Source organism: Lottia gigantea (assembly GCF_000327385.1).
Source record: "Lottia gigantea unplaced genomic scaffold LOTGIsca_25, whole genome shotgun sequence".
Classification (NCBI taxonomy): domain Eukaryota; kingdom Metazoa; phylum Mollusca; class Gastropoda; family Lottiidae; genus Lottia; species Lottia gigantea.
The window spans coordinates 504,569-525,766 of NW_008708752.1; the positions used below are offsets into that span (position 1 = coordinate 504,569).

General features: G+C 32.2%; 2 protein-coding genes across 2 annotated transcripts; both read left to right on the plus strand.

Annotated features, from left to right (window-relative positions):
* Nucleotides 1-572: 572 nt before the first annotated feature.
* On the plus strand, nt 573-6,523 carry LOTGIDRAFT_160441 (hypothetical protein; the record flags this gene model as incomplete). Its single annotated transcript, XM_009055582.1, has 3 exons — nt 573-1,481; nt 4,852-4,896; nt 6,491-6,523. The coding sequence occupies 3 exons, from the start codon at nt 573-575 to the stop codon at nt 6,521-6,523; spliced, it is 987 nt and encodes a 328-aa protein (XP_009053830.1).
* An 8,722-nt stretch (nt 6,524-15,245) lies between these two features.
* Nucleotides 15,246-19,853, plus strand: LOTGIDRAFT_160442 (hypothetical protein; the record flags this gene model as incomplete). The annotated part of the gene is made up of 1 exon (XM_009055583.1): nt 15,246-19,853. One exon carries the CDS (start codon nt 15,246-15,248, stop codon nt 19,851-19,853), a length of 4,608 nt encoding a protein of 1,535 aa, XP_009053831.1.
* Nucleotides 19,854-21,198: the final 1,345 nt, after the last annotated feature.

Sequence of the window (21,198 nt, forward strand, 5' to 3'; positions counted from 1 at the left end):
AGATAATCAGTCATGACTATATCTGTAAGAGTTATTCCCCATTGATAAGATATATACTGTAAGTTTCAGATAGTTCTTTAATCTTGAAGAATTTTGATTATACATATAGAATTTCAGTTTAATGAAACTTCCAGTGCCATACTTGCGTTACTTTTGTGCATTTTGAAATTTGATAATGATTCTGCGTATAGTTGGTTATCATTATAAATTAATTATAAAGACTATATTGTTAGTTAAAATCTATGCCAAGTTAAATCAAGTCCATGGGCTTTTTTGTGAAATATTGTAGCCTATAGTCCAATTTATCGAAATATTTCGAAAAAAAATCGAATGTTACAAGCTTTTTAACAACAGGCCTGAAATGGCTGATTGTATATTTGTATGACATGGCCACTGGCCACTGAAATGAAATGTGGAATGTTTTACAGAATCGGATTGGAGTCAAAAACTGAACATTCTTTATTTTCTCTTTTCAGTTGAAAAGTTCTGAACAACAAAATGGATTAAATCCTGATCCTTTCAACGGACATCAATTTGACGATTTACCATCAAATTCTAACCCATTATACGAAATGTCGTCTGATAACACCAATCCCTTGTACGAGTTTGAAAACACCGAGAGTGAATTTGCTAATGAAATATTAAGTGCTGTAGAATCCAATCAAAAAGTTTCGCAATCAAATTCATCGAATCCCTTATATGATTTATCAAATGCTGATGATATAGATGATGAACAGTTATTTTCACAACCTGCGACAAAAGCATCTGAGAACAGCAATCCTTTGTATGATATGAACAACTCTGCTAATCAAGAGTACAATGACAACTTAATCCAAGATGGCAGCTATGACCAAGATATCATTCAAAGTGAAACTAGCTATGATTATTCCAACAATAGTGGACCATTAGATGATTCTGCTCAAGAATCTGACCAACTTCAAGACATCAGAAATTCTGGAGGTAATTGGGAAACTTCAGAAACATTTACATCATCAAGTACTGGACCAGATGGTGACACCATCACAGAAACAGTAATTACCAGAACCAGCAAATCAAGGAGTAGGAGTCCTGAAGTGGTTGAAACTGTAACTGAAGTTCGCAAGTCACGAAGTCAGAGTCCAGATATTGTTGAAACTGTGACTGAAGTACGCAAGTCACGAAGTCAGAGTCCAGATATTGTTGAAACTGTAACTGAAGTACGCAAGTCACGAAGTCAGAGTCCAGAAGTTGTTGAAACAGTTACTGAAGTTCGAAAGTCCAGAAGTCGAAGCCCAGAAGTTGTTGAAACAGTAACTGAGGTGCGTAAGTCACGAAGCTACAGTCCAGAGGCTGTAGAAACAGTGTCACAAGTTAGGAGTAGCAGTCCAGTGATGGAAGATGACAATTTTACCAGACAGGAAGTACAACAGGAGTACCTTGAACCCGAACCAGAAGAGGAACCTGAACCTGAACCAGAACCAGAACATCATGTTGAAGAAAGGGTAAGTAGAGTCTTAATTTGATCAGAAACACAAAATTAGTCACAAGGCAGTTCTCAACTGCTTATAGTTTGTCCTGTAATATTTCTGACAGTTTGAGAGCTGTTCAAGGATACTACACTAGCTGCTTTACAATTTTGAATTTACAAAAAACTGTCCGTCTGTCAAATAAAAGGGAGAATACTCTGTCAGGTTTTTTTTTCAGTTGTGCTTTGAACTTTTAAAAGTCACGTCTTTTATGGTAAACTTGCAAATTGTTGTACACTGTGACAACATGGCCGACAACTTACAATGTTTAAAATCAATGTTTATTTTGGAGAAAAACTTTTCTACATACTTCTCTTGACCGTCGTTTGACTCTCAGTATTTCTTCCAAATTTACATTTGTTTTGACTTCAATCGAAACAGATCAATGCAGTAAAATAGAAAGAGTTTCTGTCCAAATTTGCTCATACGAAATAGACAGAAGTCTGTTTGGACAAATTTTCTCACGAGGATGCAGACACATTTACCTTATTAAAAGATAGGATTTGAGCTTGCATGTATTAACCCATTTTGTAAGTGAAAATTTTATATTGAAACTTTTTATGCATTTGAAAATGGTGCTTCAAATTTAAAACTTTGTTTCTTTGCGTCAAAAAATTTATTCAGCTCAGTGAGTGATTTCACCAAATTTTTCTTGTTTCTTAATCAGCCAGCAGCAAAACAAATATATTTGTTGTGAATGTATAATGAATATAGAAAACAAAGTGGTTTATGAAAGCAAATTATTTTTGTATTAGTATTGAAATTAACAATATGCTACATCGTTACTTTCTCTTTTGCATTTATTCTGCCGTCTGTTTCTAATCAGTTCTTAAAGGGATTGTAAAGAGGTTTTCTAAATTTTTCATGTGTATTGGACACACTGTTAGCATCAATTGGCACCATTCCAATTTCCAATCAAATTTCATTTGTTTCTGCAATTACACTAAAACTAAGTGTTTGATGACGTCATTAATCTCGAAGGGTCTTATGTGATAAAGCCTATTTTGGGATTAGTGACATCATCAAACACTTCTAGTGGAATTACAGAAACCACACACTTCCGATTTAAAATTGGAATGGTGCAAATTGATGCTATTTGTGTCACTGATCCATATTAAAAAATTCAGAAAACCTCTTTACAATTCCTGTAAAGAAATTTAAAAGGTCTCAAGTGTGAAATCATTATTTGTGGGTCCTCATTTTTGTGAAAACATGAATCTGTGGAAATCCACAAATTTGTGTTCACACCAGTATACTTCTCAAGTTCTTGGCATCCACAAAAAATAAAAGCTTTTACAGAACCGAAGCCCTTAAAGTATCCATTTCAAGAGTTAAGAGGAATTTTTTTCAGATTTTTTGACATATAAATGTGATCTTCACTATTCCATCAAATATATACTATAAACACCATTACATAGAAAATATCTAGAAAATTGATATCAAATTATTACATAATGTCATGTCATACTGGTACAACACAACCTGCAACAAAAACAAAATCTACAACAAAAACAAAATCTACAACAAAAACAAAATCTACAACAAAAACAAAATTTACAACAAAAACAAAATCTACAACAAAAACAAAATTTACAACAAAAACAAAATCTACAACTAAAAATACTTATTTTTTAATATTTAATCAGAACAAACAAAAGGAACATTTAACTTTCATAAAATGATATTTCTCCATCACATAAAACATATAAAACCTCCCAATTTCTAAATATTGGTTTTCAAAATACTTGAATTTGAAATCAGAAACCACAGCATTGTCAACAAAATCTTAGAAACATTTTAATGTACTTTGAATAATTCTCTGTACTTTTATCTTTTTCTCATTCTGCTTTGATATGGGTAAATAATATTGAGACAAATTCGATAAAATGTGAAATTGTTTCAACATTGACTTAAAGAAAAATAAACAGAAAAGAAATGATATTGATCATGGAAAAAAGCAAACAACTCAAAGGGCTATAACTTCAATCAAAATCTCATTACACTAAATGTGTTTTCAAACTTAAAGAGTTGTTAACAGAGGATTTTTGTCTCATCCAAGCTGTATAAATGAGTGAGTTAACCTTACCACTGGCAATAAACAGAAATGTATACATTTTGTCTACAGCCAGGATCAAACTTGTGTACACAAGCAATACAAAGAGTGTTTACCAATTTCCCCATACATAAGAATTGCGGTTTGCAAAGGTTTGGATTGGTTCGCCATCACGACCACGTCAACAATGTCATGTGGTAGTTTACTCTCGTTGACAGGACAGTGCATATCTCTTAAGTCTTGGTCAAACATGTATCAAAGAACAATAAGTGGAACAATAGGATTAACTGTAACATCTTGTGACTGACGTGAAGTTGGTCATTCAGTCACGTTTGATTTTCATATAAAATATCTGAAATGGCGTTGATAAAAAATCCTTTGTGAGAAGAAATTGATACTTTTTTCATCAGCAAGTGTTGAAGTTGTCAACTTATTACCATTATAAATTGATTGTGAACAGAACAAAGAAATTAAAGCTATCAACATTTGTTGGCTAATGGAAAATGATGTGAGTGTGTCAGTTAATCTTCGTTGACATTTAATTTCAATAGACAAACTTTTAAAAAAAAGTGAAAATGTGCTTAAAGTGCGAAGATAAAATTGGATCTGAAAAGCAGAAGAGAGTGACATTTTGTAACTGTTTCATTGTATATTCAATAACAATTTCAATTAATTGCTGGAACCAGAACTAAATGACACGAAATCTTGAAAAAAGACAGCATCAACGTACATTGAAACCTGCAAATCTGAAAATGTCAATGTTCTGAAAAAATATCTGATTAATGGGATTCTAAACATTTTTGTTTTTCAGCTTCTGTCATTAGAGAGTTCGTCACCATAAAGAAGGACAAAAGGGTTCTGAATCATTAGAATTGATTTTTATAACCAGCTTTCTTTGTTGTCGTATTGTCACTGGGAAAAAATTCTAAACTAAAGGCTGATGACTGTTGAATCATGATTTTAGCAGACGACATTTGAGGCGGTATAATCCAAACAGGAAGTGACACAGATCAATAATATCCTTGATTGATTCTTATTCTTTTGTATGTTTATTAACTTGTATCATACATGGTGTCATCTAAACTCAGAAAATATGACAGTGTGAAAAAATTGTGGACCGATTTTTATCTCTCAACTTACTAGTGGATGTGTAATTTTTGCCCGAAGGATTTTGTGAAATATAATTGGTTATTCAAACTGATATTTTGTACAAAAAAAACTTAAGGAAGAAAGATTCAGCGAAATGATTTGATGTCATAATTTTGTACTGTGACATTTTAATCTTTTTTACAGGAGAGTCTGAATTTCCCAGTGTGTTGGAAAACCGTTATACTTATGGTATGTGTCATTTCTTTGGACTAACTGAAGGAAAGAATATAGTTATCCTTTAATTCTAGGTGCTAAAGCCAAATTAAATTTGATATTATTCATAATAATGGTGTTCAAATCTTATATGCAGATTTTTCATTTCTGCTAACTTTCAACAAACCTCATTTAAGTTTATTTTTTCAGGTCTAATTTTGGCTAAATGATATCTAGGAAAGGAAGGACTTTTTGGCGTTCTGGCCCAGTATTCTGGAAACGATCTTCGCACTAGGATGTCCTAGGTTCTTATCTTCTAACATTGATTCTTTGAAATCCTACTGCTAAGATCGTTCCAGGGGGCCTGGAAAGCTGAAAATCAGATCTACTAGATGTATATAAGAAAAAGAATCGGCATAAGTAAAATATGTTCTCAATATTGATTCAGTCAGTTTTTGATCAGGTTTAGTTTTGAGTTTATATTGATCAGTCAGTCCTTGACAATGTTTTTGGTTTTTTGACAAGTTTGATTTTTTTTTTTTTTTGGAAATGAGAAATGTAAAATATTTGATGTTTCTGTGGGAATATTTAATGAACAAATTGTTTTTTATATTTCTCATAGTTTGAGTTTTGCGTGTAGATATTCTACTGTCAAGTTGGCATCAAATTACTGGCACTTTCTTGTCAGATAGATAATTATCTCCCTAGTTGTGTTATAACGCCACTAATGAGGTCTGATATGTACAATGGAATTGAAAGCCGGACATAAGTCACCATGTACCTGTGAAAAATCCATTATTTGCTTAGCTATTTATGTTGAGGAAAATGTAAAATGATGTCTTCATTTAGAATACCATTCAGAATACAGAAGGAGTTCTCCAGCATTTTCCTGGCAAAATTTCCCTCATTGCACCCTGCATGGTGTTGCCCGTCTTCATTAGCCCACATGGTGCAGAAAAGTAGAACACAAAACTCCATTCATTTCATTTCATTTCATTTCTTCAGCATTTTTATATTACTCTGTGACATAATAGCTGGTATTTGCACTATTGCATTTTCTCATTCTCCAAAATTCATTCTTCATAATTTCAGAAAAGGTGTCACTAACTAAAATACCATTCAAACCTTATACTGATGTTTTGTGGGTTTTTATCCAATTTGAGATTTCAAAGATTTTTTTTTTGACAGCTTGTTGAATTTTGTGTAGTATTTGATAAGTGATTAAGGTAAGGTTTGGTCAACTATATAGTATGTATTTAGTATTTCTATTGTGAATCTTGTGAGAAAAAGTGAACTGGTGTCAAGTGTGTTATACAACTTTTGATACTGTACAATGGGATAATGACACAATTTCTGTTGCTTTTCAGCGATTTTTTGTTTCATAATATAAATTTCTCTCCAAGGTCAATTTTTGATTTAATAAAGAAACAATCTGTTTTGAAGCTTTAATTGAGTCATCAACGTTATTTAAAAAAAATGGCGATCATAGGATCTAACTCCAGTCTCTGTTGGGAGCCGCAGTTGCTCAGTGAGTAAGACACTTGCTCGCTAACCTGAAAGTAGAGGGTCTTCATTAGCCCACATGTTGCAGAAAAGTAGGATGTAAAACTCCATTTCATTTCATTTTCAGTCTTGGTTTATTGAAGCTTTAAATCTAATTTGATCAAGGACAGGATACCAGACAGGATCCAATGCATTAGAACATTAGTGGCTATCCAGGGTTTTTTTTCCCTTCTCTTTTTAACATCCCTGTAAGATATATTGAAGGTATTGTAGAACCAACTATGAAATACATAATAAAAAAATATTGGAAATTACCCAAAAATATGAAATAACTTGTCTGTGCATCTTTCATATCTATATAATGACATTCAATCGATATTTCATTTAATATTCCTAAGATTCTAATTCTTATAAGCGACGGAAATGTTATTGACAATCAAGTCTTTCAACTCCTTTCCTTCAAGGACTCCAATCATACTTTATATCTGGTTTTATTACATCAATACATTGGATTGAGCTTAGACATTCAATCATGGCTCCATTCCTAGTTTCATTACCTTGATCTAATAATGGTATTGCTTTTAAATGTCATTTACAATGAGATCTTCACATGGTTTTTAAGTCACAGATTATAAGATTGGGTACACTTGTATATTATTGTGAACGGTTAATAATGTAGGTAAGAACATAGATAGATAAGGTCAAAATTCTACTTAGGTTGAGTAAACCTTTAGGCTAGCTGAATGAAGGAGAATCGCTGGTTAGTTTTACAAGCGTTATTGATTTTAGCACTTTATTGGTTTAAATCCTTCTTATGCTTTAAAATGATATATTAAATAACGGAACACAATTTTATGTTGCTTAAGGATTACCTAAATATCTCATACTTTACAAAAATTATTCAATTTCAAAGAGGTAAGCCAGAAATATTCTAGAACAGACTCGCCGACTGTTAGGAAAAACAATAATTCAGAATAATGTAAATGGGAACATTCTACTATAAATGGGAACATTCTATTCTACTGTAAATGAGAACATTCTACTGTAAATGGGAACATTCTACTGTAAATGAGAACATTCTACTGTAATTGGCAACATAATGGGAACATTCTACTGTAAATGAGAACATTCTACTGTAAATGGGAACATAATGGGAACATTCTACTGTAAATGGGAACATTTTGTTGTATCCTGTTTTAATATGGGCTTTACAGCAACTCTAGTGAAAGAACCTTGGACCACCTATTGAGTGCCCTTCTGGGTGAATACAAACCATATCGTATTGTAACGCATGAAAATTGACATTAAACGATGAATCCTATCCTTGCAACTAATGAGGCTTATAACAGCAGCTTTTTCCCTACAGTGGGGCATTTCTGCTCCAAGGTTTTTTCAGCAACTATAAAAAAGACAGGTCACTATTAGTAATTGGTGGAATTGTAGGATCTGGAAAAGTGTCAGCAGATTAGTATAGACTAGTCAAATGGTGGGTCTCTCTGTCTATTGTTAATGACTACCAGCAAGTGTTAATCAGGTTCTTCTATGATATTTAAGAGTTTATTACCATGATGGGAATTGATTTGTGATGTTGATTGTATTAGTTGATATTTCAATCAGAGTTGACCCTACAGCATTGAGCAAAACATTGAGACTGTTTATGAACCAACAGATCAATAGTCTAGTTAAGACAGCAGATTGTTTAATTTAGTCAGTTTTCTCCCAGGATATCTCCATTTCCCATAACATACATCATCACTGATAATTTTCTACATGTAGCAGTCAATTTTGCTTCATTTATCAAATGCTGATCATTGATTTTATTGCATATCAGTAAAGGCAATCCCTTAAAGAACAACAACAACAACAGTTGAAATTTGAAAGTTGGTTTTGCAGTTGTTGATATTAAACATTATTATTATCATAAGTTTCTCAATTATCATTTTAGGTCCAAATAATTGTATGATAACTATTAACAATTTACTTCCTTTAATTTTAGTTCATTTTATATTAGCATCACAGTTGTTATAAAGAAAATTTAAATCCTGTGCCAGTACCTTCAGTTGAAAAGTTACTTGTTGCTTTTCAATCACCTAAACCAAGGACAACTTTTTGGTTGTAGGTCTTTTGTCCATGGTGATAGGGGGTTTTGACTTTGGTTATATGGGTCTTTTGATATGGTGCATAATTGCAGAGTTCAAGCCACATAACATCAATGCAAGTCTTCATATAAGTTTTTTTAAAAAAATGACTTCTATTTTAAAGATCTAAGTTGTTAAACTGTGAAGTGTACTATTATAACTTAAGTTATTTAACAGGTACCTATTGAAATAGTGTTTGTTGACTTACTGACTAGACCTATTGTTTAACTTACATAATTACTCTTACTTTAAATATACCTCACAACTTACTCTTACTTTCTTCAAAATAGACAAAATCAAAAAAAGCATTTAAACCATTGGTACATTTGCCTATGTCTCGGCCAACTAACTTGCATCCTGTAAATATTTTGTGAGGTAAAGTTTTGAGATCAAGATGTTAACAATTCTGCAAGGATGACATGAAGAGGAATGTTTTTTCTCTGTTAATTCCATACAATATGACTTGTTCTTGTTATCCAATGGTAGAATAATTCTGGTATATTTAATTTTTATGTCAGTGAAAAATTTGAGTTGATATGGACAGAGTGGATTTGGTGATGTCAAAAATCTGTTGAATCAAATGTAAATTGCAGTAATAAAGGACCAGTAAGTAATTTGCAATTTTTGGTATCTGAATATTTGGTCATCATTAAAGACAGAAAACAAACTGGGTCATTTTCTTTAAAGTATTCATGAACAAGTCCAATTTAAATACCATCAGTTTCATCTCCACTTGTCATTCAGATTAAAATGAAGTTTAAACTCAAGTAGATAGAAGATAAATTGAACAGTTTTAAAGTGAGATTTGCCTGCAGTCGTTAGTTTGATTGGTTTAGAATGATTGTTGTGTGTTTAAAGATTATAAGATTATTGGTAATTTTGTGAAAGGTTTGACACCACAAGTTATGTACACTTTGACATCGTGAACAACTTGAAGGTGTGAGCTGCAACTTGTTTACCCCATTTCAATCTTCCTTGGATGTTATCAATTTCAAGGTAAACCATATATTTGAGTATAATAGGAGGTGATTATTGACTTGATGATCTTGACAGCAGAAAGATAGTAATGGTGATGTGTGCTTACATATAAGTAAAATTATGTATCGTTGGTTTGGATTCAGATTCAGAAATTCACTTTAATTTTACTAGATAATTTCTCATCTAATTTGTTGTGGTTTGATGATTTTGAAACAGGTTTTACATGCAACTAAAAGATATTACTGTGTTATTTTCAATTGGTTACCTTGGTGGTATGAAACAGGATGACTAATTTCATGTCATGGATTTTGGATTTTTAAGGGTAACTGTATTCCTTGTCACTTGTTTATTGACTTAATCTAAGAAATGGTACATTAATGGTCAATAAATGCTCTGAACTGCTCTTGGAGAATCTTTAAAGATAGTGCTAAATCCAAATGTGTGATAAATGTCATTTGAAGTCTGCTTATGTTTTGAAAGTTGGCAGTTCAAGGTCATATATATAATTTGTCAACTTGGTCTGTAGACAATAAGTAATAAATAAAGATGACTTCATTACTTCTAGTGATCAACTATGAAATATAAATTGTTATTGACGCATAGAGGTCAGACAAACAGAACTGTTAGCTGTCTATTATCATTAGGTATGAAATGTCAAGATCTTTGGAGGAAAGTGACTGAATTGTTACTTGAAGGTTATGAAAATTATTAACAACATCAGGCAGTTGGTAGTTACAGAGCGCTGCCTTTATAGAAGTCTTGCAAATTTCTTTTTCTTGTTCAAGTATTAAAATCTGTCATACCAATATTTGTCAAAATGATTTCCTCCCTGGTCATTCATTTGCTTACAAACTCTTGTAGTCCTGAACAACCAGCCACAGATGTTTGAACTACCATTCATTACTGTGATATGGTAGACCAAGCCTTTCTTTCAAACTTGTATGATGTCCTACCTATTGATGGACAGCAACAGTTTCTGTTTAATTGCTTTTGTAATGAAAACTGAAATTGCCAGAAAGTGTTGATTTTTAATATTGATGTGTTTGATATTTTTTTAATACTAACTTTAAGTGAGAATCTGTAAAATATCACGATTACTAATATTGCTATCATGTTATGTTCAATGTCGTGATAGGATGTATCTATAACAGGTTTATAAGGTGTGTCATTTTAATATCCTTATATCATTATCTCAAATTTATCACTTTAGTTTACAAGTTATTTATAATTTATAAAATCAATGTTATCAATTATCAATATATTTCAATGCCTTGAAACTGTTTACTAGTAGCTGGTTCCAAAATTTAGGACCATGAAATTAGGTGTTTCTGGGAGAGTAAAGCTTGAATTTGCTATGTACTGGTAAATAATTTGAAGAGGATATAATTGAGGGATTCATATGTGTGGCTTATTTTTAGCAGTGGTAAATTTGAAGATCTCTCTATAGTGAACTATTTTGCACAAAATGTGGTTTGGTTAAAAGGATTAAACAAAGTTTTTGAAAGATTTTGTGATCCGAGAGACTATTTGCATCATCTGTCTCATTGGATGTATGTTGTTCCTTTGATTCAGAAATAACTTTAAAAAAAAATTTGTCATCAGATGATAATTGGTTTGTTATATTTATTCAGTATATCAGTTTTGGCTAATGACATATTAAATTAATGAGTTTAAGTACAGTGATTTGCATATCTAATTAGCCCTGTTTGTAATTAAATGCAGTGACACCCCCTGTACCTTGAAAATGATATTGCTAGCTATCTTATCTCATATTCACGTTTCTAATCATTGATGACCCTATTTCAACTCTAATCAGTTTAAATGTTTATAAGAGGAAAATGAAAACACCCCCTTTATTGGTGAATTTTGAAGGGAGAATAAGAATTTACTGAATCAAATAGCGATTTTCATCATTGTGTTACTTTGAATCTTGATGCATTATTCAAAGAATTTTGAAAATTGATAGCAACAATGAAAGTGAAAAGTTTTTTTTAACTTCTTTAATGAAGAGTTCTACTCTTTGATGTCATTTTCTTGAAACACTGAAGGAAAGACTAAAGTGAAAATGTCATGTGACATTGTGTGTTCAAGATGTGTTCTTGCTATTTTAAAAGGACAATAGAGTGTTATATAACATCTGTCAGTGACATGGCCTAGGGTAGGTGTTTCTTATTGTTTATTCTAATCACATCTCCAGTTCAAATTACATTACTGCAAGTTTCAGTTGAAGATGATTCAATTTGTGAGGAAGTCCCTGTTGAGTATTCTTCTTTGACAATGGTGAGGTACTGTATTGTTGTATTGCTGAATTATTCTGTAGTCAGGCATTGAATAATTTTGATTATATCATTTAAGGAAATGTACAGTATTTTTATATCTATATAATGGTAATTCATTTGTGGTGTTTGAAGCATTAATTGACTCAAGATTTAAGTAAGCTTTCTTCTTGTTGAAATAGATACTTCAAATTATGAAATGGTGTTTTGAAAGTTTACTGAAAATAGTGAATGTAGTGTTCCTATCTGAATATTTTTCCTTCAAGACTTACTTGTATTGAACACATAATGATATGTCTGAAACAGAACCTTGTTTGTATAAAATAATGTTGATTAGCTCTCTGGAATCGGGACAGCAAAGTAAGCTAAAACATCATTTTGTATTGCTTGTCTTGTATTGGGATTCAAAGAAATATTGAGTGTTTGGTTCTACACTGATGTTGACTAATTAGACATTCTTATCTCATGTACACCATGACCTTGATTCCTGTATCATTTATTTATAAACAAATCTTTTAATTAGTAATGAAACCATTCTTCTATCACCCTGGCTCTAGCCGTGCTAATTTGTAGATTCTGTTGTCTAGTGTCTTTATATATAATAGATAGTGCTCATTAAAATTTCTGTCAAAGGTTATACGAAAGCAACAGGCAGGTTATAGGGATTCTACTCTCAGTGGGATATACGAAAGAGACAGGCAGGTTATAGGGAATCTACTCTAGGTTATACGAAATGATCAGTACGTATAGTGATTTCTCTTAGTAGGTTATACAGAAGTGACAAGCAGGTTAAAGGGTCTTCTTGCCCAGGTTATGCAAAGTTATACCAGCAGATAAATAGAATCTAGTTTAGGTTAAACTGGCAATTTGAATATCTTGTGTAGGTTATATGTCAGTAATTGGAATATCTTGTGTAGGTTATATTGGAATATCTTGTGTAGGTTATATTGGAATATCTTGTGTAGGTTATATGTCAGTAATTGGAATATCTTTAGTAGATTATATTGGAATATCTTGTGTAGGTTATATGTCAGTAATTGGAATATCTTGTGTAGGTTATATTGGAATATCTTGTGTAGGTTATATTGGAATATCTTGTGTAGGTTATATGTCAGTAATTGGAATATCTTTAGTAGATTATATTGGAATATCTTGTGTAGGTTATATGTCAGTAATTGGAATATCTTGTGTAGGTTATATTGGAATATCTTGTGTAGGTTATATTGGAATATCTTGTGTAGGTTATATGTCATTAATTGGAATATCTTTAGTAGATTATATTGGAATATCTTGTGTAGGTTATATGTCAGTAATAAGAATTTTTAGTTGAGTTTCTTATGACTGGCAAATGGAACATACAGAAGTAGTTGACACTGTTGAAATATCCTGAAAAAGATTATAATGATGTGGCCTTGGTTATACCAAAGTGACTGTAATGTTATAAAAATTGATAAAAATGATATTATTCACATCTGAATTATTGATGTATTTATCTTAAATTAAGTTAGAATGCTGTTGTCTGTGTTACACGAACATGATTCTCTACTTCCATCCATCAGAAATATTAATGAAGTTACATCTGAAATTAAGTTATAACAGTCTAGGTTATATGAATAACTATGTTGTCTAGGTTATATGATTGTGAGTGATTGGTATGCATCAGAGAAATTGATAACTATATATGTACATTTATTACATGAAAGTGGACTATATTTACCTATCTCAATGTTCTGCTTCAATGATTGGAGATTATATCTAGGCTATGTATTGATCATCTCAATCGGTTGGTTATATTTGCCCTCAGTGCATGCATTATGAGATTAACAGGAAATGACATGGAAATTAGTTACAATTCCTTGAATGTTACAAGTTATTTGTGAAATATTAATTGCTTAGATATTTGATTTTAACATTTTCATAAATTTGCCTACAATGGCATTTTGATTATCAATGATAGCGGCCAATTTATTGAAGATTTTAAATAGAGTCAGTAAGAGGTATTCAGGGATGAGCTCAATGGATTTCTTTAGAAGCCTTTTTTCCTTCATTTATAGTAAAGTATAGTACAAAAAAATAAACATAGTTTTTTGGAGTTGATGTTAAAGATTTGCAATGACCTCAAGGGTTCACTGGGCAAAACAAACCTATATGAGCAATAAATTGACAGAATATTGATAGGTATTAAGTTATTTAGGTGTGTTCACTTACTAGTATAACTTCATTGCAAGTGAAACTGTCTTGGTAATTGGTGAACTGTGTCTGAAGATATTTATTTAGTTTAAAAGTAATCAAGACTTCATTAAGGTTAATTACTTGATTAATTCCTATAAATTGAATTAGTGATTTCTACTTACAGTACCGTGAGTTGTGTTTTGATCTTGGTAGTGACTGTTTAGTACTTTAAGTTGAACTAATTTGTGAAGGCCAAATTCAGTTGGGTTGTCATTGAGTTTTGATCTTGGTTACTGATATGGTTATGTCCTATATAAGACTTCCTTTAACCTGTGCATTCTAGTAAATATACTCAATAGAAATTCACTTTTCCACTTCAATACACTTTAATTGAGACTTTAAAGGTATTGTAAAGAGGTTTTTTAAAACTTTAATGTGTATCAGGGACACTGATATCATCAATTGTCACTTTTTAATTTTTAATCAGATGTATGTGGTTCCTGTAATTCTACTAAAACTAAATGTTTTATGAAGTTACTACTTTCAAAATATGCTTTATCGAATAATGCCCTTCGTGATTAGTGATGTCATCAAATACTTGGTTTTAGTGGTATTGCAGACATCTGATTGAAAATTGGTATACAATTTAATGTTATCAGGGTCCCCAACACACATGATAAATCTTTACAATCCCTTTAAGTGGATTATGCCAATTTCATAATGAATGGATATTGTTATTTTGAATATGTCACTTTATCTTTGATTTGGCAGTAACTAAAAATGTCAACATGCTAAGCACTTGGAGTTTATAGGCAGTAAATAGAGCATAATAACTGCTTTTGTTAACAGGCTAAGCACTTGGCTCTATATTAAACATACAGAGCATTTACTCATTGCTTTGACCATGTTACACATTTATATAATTGGCTATGTTTGAAAAGGTCTTTTGTGTTTATATCCTCTTTAGTTGTATAGAGATAAAATATTAACATAATATGTTTGTGGTAAGGATTTGAATAAGTCACTTTTGTAAGGGGTATTTCATAGTAGTTTTAGTTTGGTTTCCTCCAAGTTTGTCTTCACGTGTCACATAATGTGTTTTATAAAGTTAACATCCTTGAATTATGTTTTCACATAATTCTAAAGAACTTTTTTGTTTCAAGCATTTTGATAATTTGTTTTTATTTATTTTATTCAGAGTGATGTCCACTGAATAGACACAAACTATCTACACGCTATTTAATATTTCAACAGACGTCAAACTATAACATGTATTCAAAATGAAACTAAGCTGCAAAGGAAATATTGGAAAGCAACCATGCCAGGGATTGAACAAAATGAAGATCAACCAGACTGCGGAAAATATACTGTGGAACTCGGAGTAGCAGCAAGATTTGAGAACCCTTGGGAATTATATGCCCAACCTGTGCAAGTACAGTATGCAAGAAAAGGAATTAGGGAAAGTGCAATTAAAGAAGAAACTCATTGTGAATGTGAGAGTTTAGACTTGAGTTTGTCTAGTCTTTCTGAATCTAGTCAAAATCGGACTCAGACCGATAATAACGTTGAGGTCAGAAACATTTTCAATGACACTTCAAATATGGAATTAAATTTAGCAGAGGCCACATCAACATCTGAACAGACAGAAAATCAAACAAAAAACGGAATACTATATACTTTTGAGGAAATTGCGTCTGTGGACAGGAAATACAGTATTGATGAATTAGAAGATACTCTGGCGACAGATAATTTTGAAATAAGTAGTAAATTATACCCATCAGACTCTGGTATTGACAATGTAATGAATCGTAATTACGATATGGCAAGCTCCAATACATCTAACATGTCTATGGATAAAACGCTAAGTGAATCTGAAAATTCTTTGGAACACTTAAACCTTACCAGTTCTAGTGACAATATGAGTGGAATCAATAAACAGGATCAAAGTCAGTCAGAAACTGTCAGTTCTCCAGATACCACACTTGAAACGGAACCGCAAACCAAACCAAAAGCCAAGGGAAAGGGTAAAGGAAAAGGCGGTTCATCAAAATTAACATCTTATCTGAAGGGATTGACTAAAAAACATAAGGCTACAGATGCAAATCAAACAGAGACTACAAAACATGTTTCTGAAAATGAAAAGATTAAAAATTGTGACAAATCTACGGACGGTGAGAATGTGGAATCAAGTGAAAAAAGAGTGGTCTTGAATGAAATAAGTGAGCTAAAATCCAATATTACAGACCCTCAGTCTCAAACAACCGACTTATTGTCCGTAATTGGTTCAAGTGTAGACCCCATTAACATTGATGGAAATAAATTCGTAAATAGTGTGGAGAAAATGTCAGACAAACCTAACGGAATAAATGATTTATCTACTGAATATACAAATCCAAATTCTCCGAGTGTTACGATGGATATTAATCAGACGGCAACCTCCATATTGTCAACTGTACCTCAATATACCACAGTTAGCCACCAAACGGTAAATAAAGACAATGTTCAAATTAATACTAGCGGTGAAAATATTGATTTCAATGTGTTGAGTAGTTCTCAAATAAAATCAGATGATGTGATAACTGAAACTAGGAACAAATCTGATTTAAACTTCCAAAGTGACAGTAATGATGAAGGAAGTAAAAAATTAGATTCATTTTTCAAAAATGTGAAATCTGAATCGGAAGGCAAACCACGTAAAGGGGAGAAGTCTAGTATTAGTGGTGAAAGCGTGAATAGTGGTATGGATATATCTAATACATTACAGACCGATACTCTAAGTCCAATTTTAGTGGAATTTTCTAATTCGGAAAGTAAGATGGATGATAGCTTTTCTTTTGATGTGTTTTCCTCTGATCAGACGAACTCATTAGAGCCTGGGATTAACAACATGTCTGCTGGTAATAATGTGTTTGATGATAAAAGTTTAGACTTGGAGAATCAGTCTTTAGTTACTCCAGAAAAGGAAGAAAGTCCTGCCAGTGTGATAAGTGATAGTGGATTTTTGTCTCAAGGATCCTTTATTGAGGATAGCAAAATTAGTGAATCATTTTCTAATGATCAGCTCAAAAGTCCTAATTCCGAGGGCAATAATTTGGAATCCATTATAGAAGTGTCTCAAGCTGATTCAATGATTATGGATTCTGTGTCCTCTCCAAGTCAGACTTCATATGTTAATGACTTTCTAGGCAATGACTCTTTTTCAATGTTACAAAATGAACCAAACTTTCCAGAAATTGGACTTAAAAAGGCTGTCAAGGAGGATTCCTTTGAGGATGACTTATATGAGGTAAATCCTAGTATTATTTATGAAAGTACTGACATTCAAGACCGCTATTTTGACCAGACGCCATTATGTGAACAACCAATCATTGAAGAGGATGAGAGTTTGATATCACCTCCTTTTGCTTCAGATGATTTGCCTGAAAATGGAACCAACCAGTTTCAATTTGGTGATGATTTTGTTGATATTACTCCCCATAGTCAAACTCAAGACAATGATGATAAGGATTTTGTGGAAGTGTTTAAAAAGGATGATAATGAAACTTCACTTAAAGAAAATCAGGATTCTTGGCTGGAAGAATGTGTAGATGCAACAGACGTGGCTGAAAGTGGTAAATATTTACCAGATGATAAGGATTCTACACTTGAGGATAGTTATGTTGAGGTTCAACAAGATGATTACCAACTGGATGATCAGAAAATGTCTGATGAAAATCTTGATGGACCAGATGTTGTGGACGAGAGGAATTTTGGAAATGATTATGAAATTGTTTTAGGAAACAAACCAATGAAAGAATTTACTGTAGCTGATTTCACCAACCCTGACAACCAAATTTCTGAACGAACTCTGGTAGAAAGACAGCTCATGGATACTGCGTTGGTATCAGATCATTTTGGTAAGGATACTTCATATAGGGGAGACACAGCAGAACCAATTGAAACAAACAAGGAATCAGAACTACTAGATGCACCAAAGTCAGATCGCATTGATGAAGATTCCGAATTTTCCAAAACTAATATATTGGAAAACATTGCAGATATTGAAGAGTTTGTGACAGAAACATTACAGAGTGAACAACAGTCTTCCTCGTTACTTGATGAACATATCTGTAGTGATAATGTGGAAAAAGAGCATTTAGATAGTGAACATGTAGATAATGAACAATGCAGTCTTGTAGAAAGTCCTGATACTGAAAACTTTCAAGAGAAATCTGATATCCATGATCCTTATGATGAATTCTTTGATGAAATTGAGAAAACTGATCAAGTTACTGAATCTTACTTGGCAATAAATGATCAGTTGAAAGTTGAGGATCTAATGACAAAAAATTTGACAACAAATCAGGATGATGTACTTGAACTTGAAGAAACTCCAAAATATGAGTCAAATAGCAACTCAGTCATCACAGAAAATTTTGATTTTGAGCCAGATGAAACCATCAGCAAATCAGTGACAAAAAATGATGAAATTCCAGAAGATAATATCAATATCGAATCAATTGCCACTGAAAACTATGAAATTACAAAGAATCAAACCAACAGTGAATCAAACGCCACAGAAACTAATAAAAGCCCAGAGGAACTTACCAACATTGAATCAGGGACTACAGAAATCCATCAAATTCCAGAAGATGAGACCAAAAGCCAATTATTCACCGCAGAATATGATGAAAGCACAGAAGATCAAACCAACGGTGAATCAGAGACTACAGAAAGTCATCTAATTCCGGAATATAATACCATGAATCAATCATGCACCGCAGAAAATGATGAAAGCACAGAAGATCAAACCAACGGTGAATCAGGGACTACAGAAAGTCATTTTATTCCGGAAGATGATACCATGAATCAATCAGTCCATAGAGAAAATTATGACAATATTTTTGTTGAAGAGGTTGTGAATAATGAAAATATTGACCAATGTAAGAATGAGTTAGCAGAAGTGAAACAAAATGAGTCTTCAGAAAACATGGAGGGAGGACTAGGAAATAATGAAGAAATAGCGGATTTTGAAGAAATTCAGAAAAAGAATATGGAAATGTTTATGAAACTTCAAGACAATGAGGCCACATTACTGAACCTGCAAGATGAAATCATAAGGTCATCAGAATTTATGGATGAACCAAGAGATCATCAAAATACTCACTCTGATGACAATCATACTGAAGAGGACAATAATGTCTCAAAGGATGTGGATGATTTGGCAACTATGTCAGAAAATATCATCAGGGATTCAGTAGATATGCACCAAGAAACTGACAGTCAAGAATTCCACCAGAATGACCAAATAATTGCAACTTCCACACCTCAAGCTTCTAGTCTTCCACATTATATGCGTCAACAGGATGTCACCCCTGTGCAAACCAAACCACCACTACATGAAAGTCTTTCAAATCAAAATACTCCATCAAAACAATCTAAGGATCGTTCAAAATCTTTCAATGAGAAGGACCATGAGAGTTCTTACTCTGAGTTTGATGAAGACATTATAGTTGAACCTATTAGTAATTTACGCAAAATGTTTGAGAATTCTAGAGATGAGACCATAAACATTTCACCTACAAAAAGTAGTCCCAAACATAACCAATCAAAATATGTGGACAATAAAACTGAAAATGTTGACATCGAAGTGATAAGTAGTGCAACGCCTCTTGAAGAGGTCACTCAGCCTTCCACGAGTGTCCGTAACATGCTTCGAATGTGGGAAATTAACAAAAAAGAGCAAGAGGAAATGTCTCCAAGACCGTTCAATAAACTGTCTAAAAAATGGCACAGTTGTGGACATATTTATTACAAAAGTGATAATGAGGCTGATTCATGGGGAAATGGTGTGACAGATTCAGACGGAATGGCAGGGCGACCTAGCAGTAATGACTCAGATTCCAGACAACAAAGACCAAATAAGGTACTAACTTTCTCCATTTGAATTTAATGCTATATATGGTCTGGCACAGTCTGTAATCTCCAGACTTGAACAAACATCTGTTTCTTTTCTGAATTCCAAATTCAAAGATAAAGGCTTTGAATTAATGAAACTACGAATTCCATGTCCTCAAATCTATTGCCAGTCTGATTTATATTAGATAATGTTACATCTACTAATTTATCTACCAATTTAGATGCAATATCCAAAGAAACCCTATACCAATAGAAAACAAAATCTGATCTGTTTATTTATTAAGACATGCCATGAGATGTAATGTTTTATGTAATATAAAAAGACTGAAAAATTCTTCTGGAACATTAACTAGTTTTGTGTAATACCATAGAGAAATCAGGTTAGCAGACAATACCATTCGTTTCAAACTTACAATATTTATTGCTTCACTGCCTTCCATCAATTTCCGTTTGAAATTTCCCACTAAAGTCATTCTCAGGTTTTCAGACATTCATTAACTTTGGAATGGTTCTTCAGGCTATGTGGAAAATTTAGATAATTGATCCCTTGATATTTTCTCAATTTTGTTTTATTCTTCATTTTCTTTCCACCACAATATCATTTTCTTAATGATTCCTTTTTTAACCACAACTAACGACAAATGCAATTTTCACTACTGAATAATGAATGATGGGATTTTTTAAAGCAGAATAAGAAATGATTACAACATACACAATTTATTCCCTGTATGTTTAGGAAATATAGTTAATAACGCAACAATATTAACAAATGCAAATTAATTAAATTAAAAACAAATACAATTTAATCAAATTGAAAACAAATACAATTTAATCAAATTAAAAACAAATTCAATTTAATCAAATTAAAAACAAATACAATTTAATCAAATTTTAACCAAGCTCAACTGAATGACTTAGTAACAAGTACAATTTTATTCAATTGAGTAATTTAAACTTAGTAATAATAAGTTCAATTTACTGAACATAGAAATCCTATTTAGATAAATACACCTTCTTGCAACAAATGAAACTATTTTAATTGTTAAAATAAAATAAATCTAATCAGTAACACATTGTAAACAATTAAATTGGAATACCTTATTTATCTTAATAATACAATAGATGTTTTTAACTTGATGACCATAGGAATATGGTCAGTATGATGCATGTATGTTCAGATATTAAAAGTCATCTAGCACAGATATGACCGGTTCACATATAAGCCTTAGTAATAAGATTACCTATTTCTTGGATAACAATTCTAAAGTGGATGAATTGACATAGCTCATTATAATATAACTACAGTTGAGTTGAGGAACTGGCTTTGCTAACCCTTAAAAGACATATTGATCCAATAAAAAATTCAGGGTTTA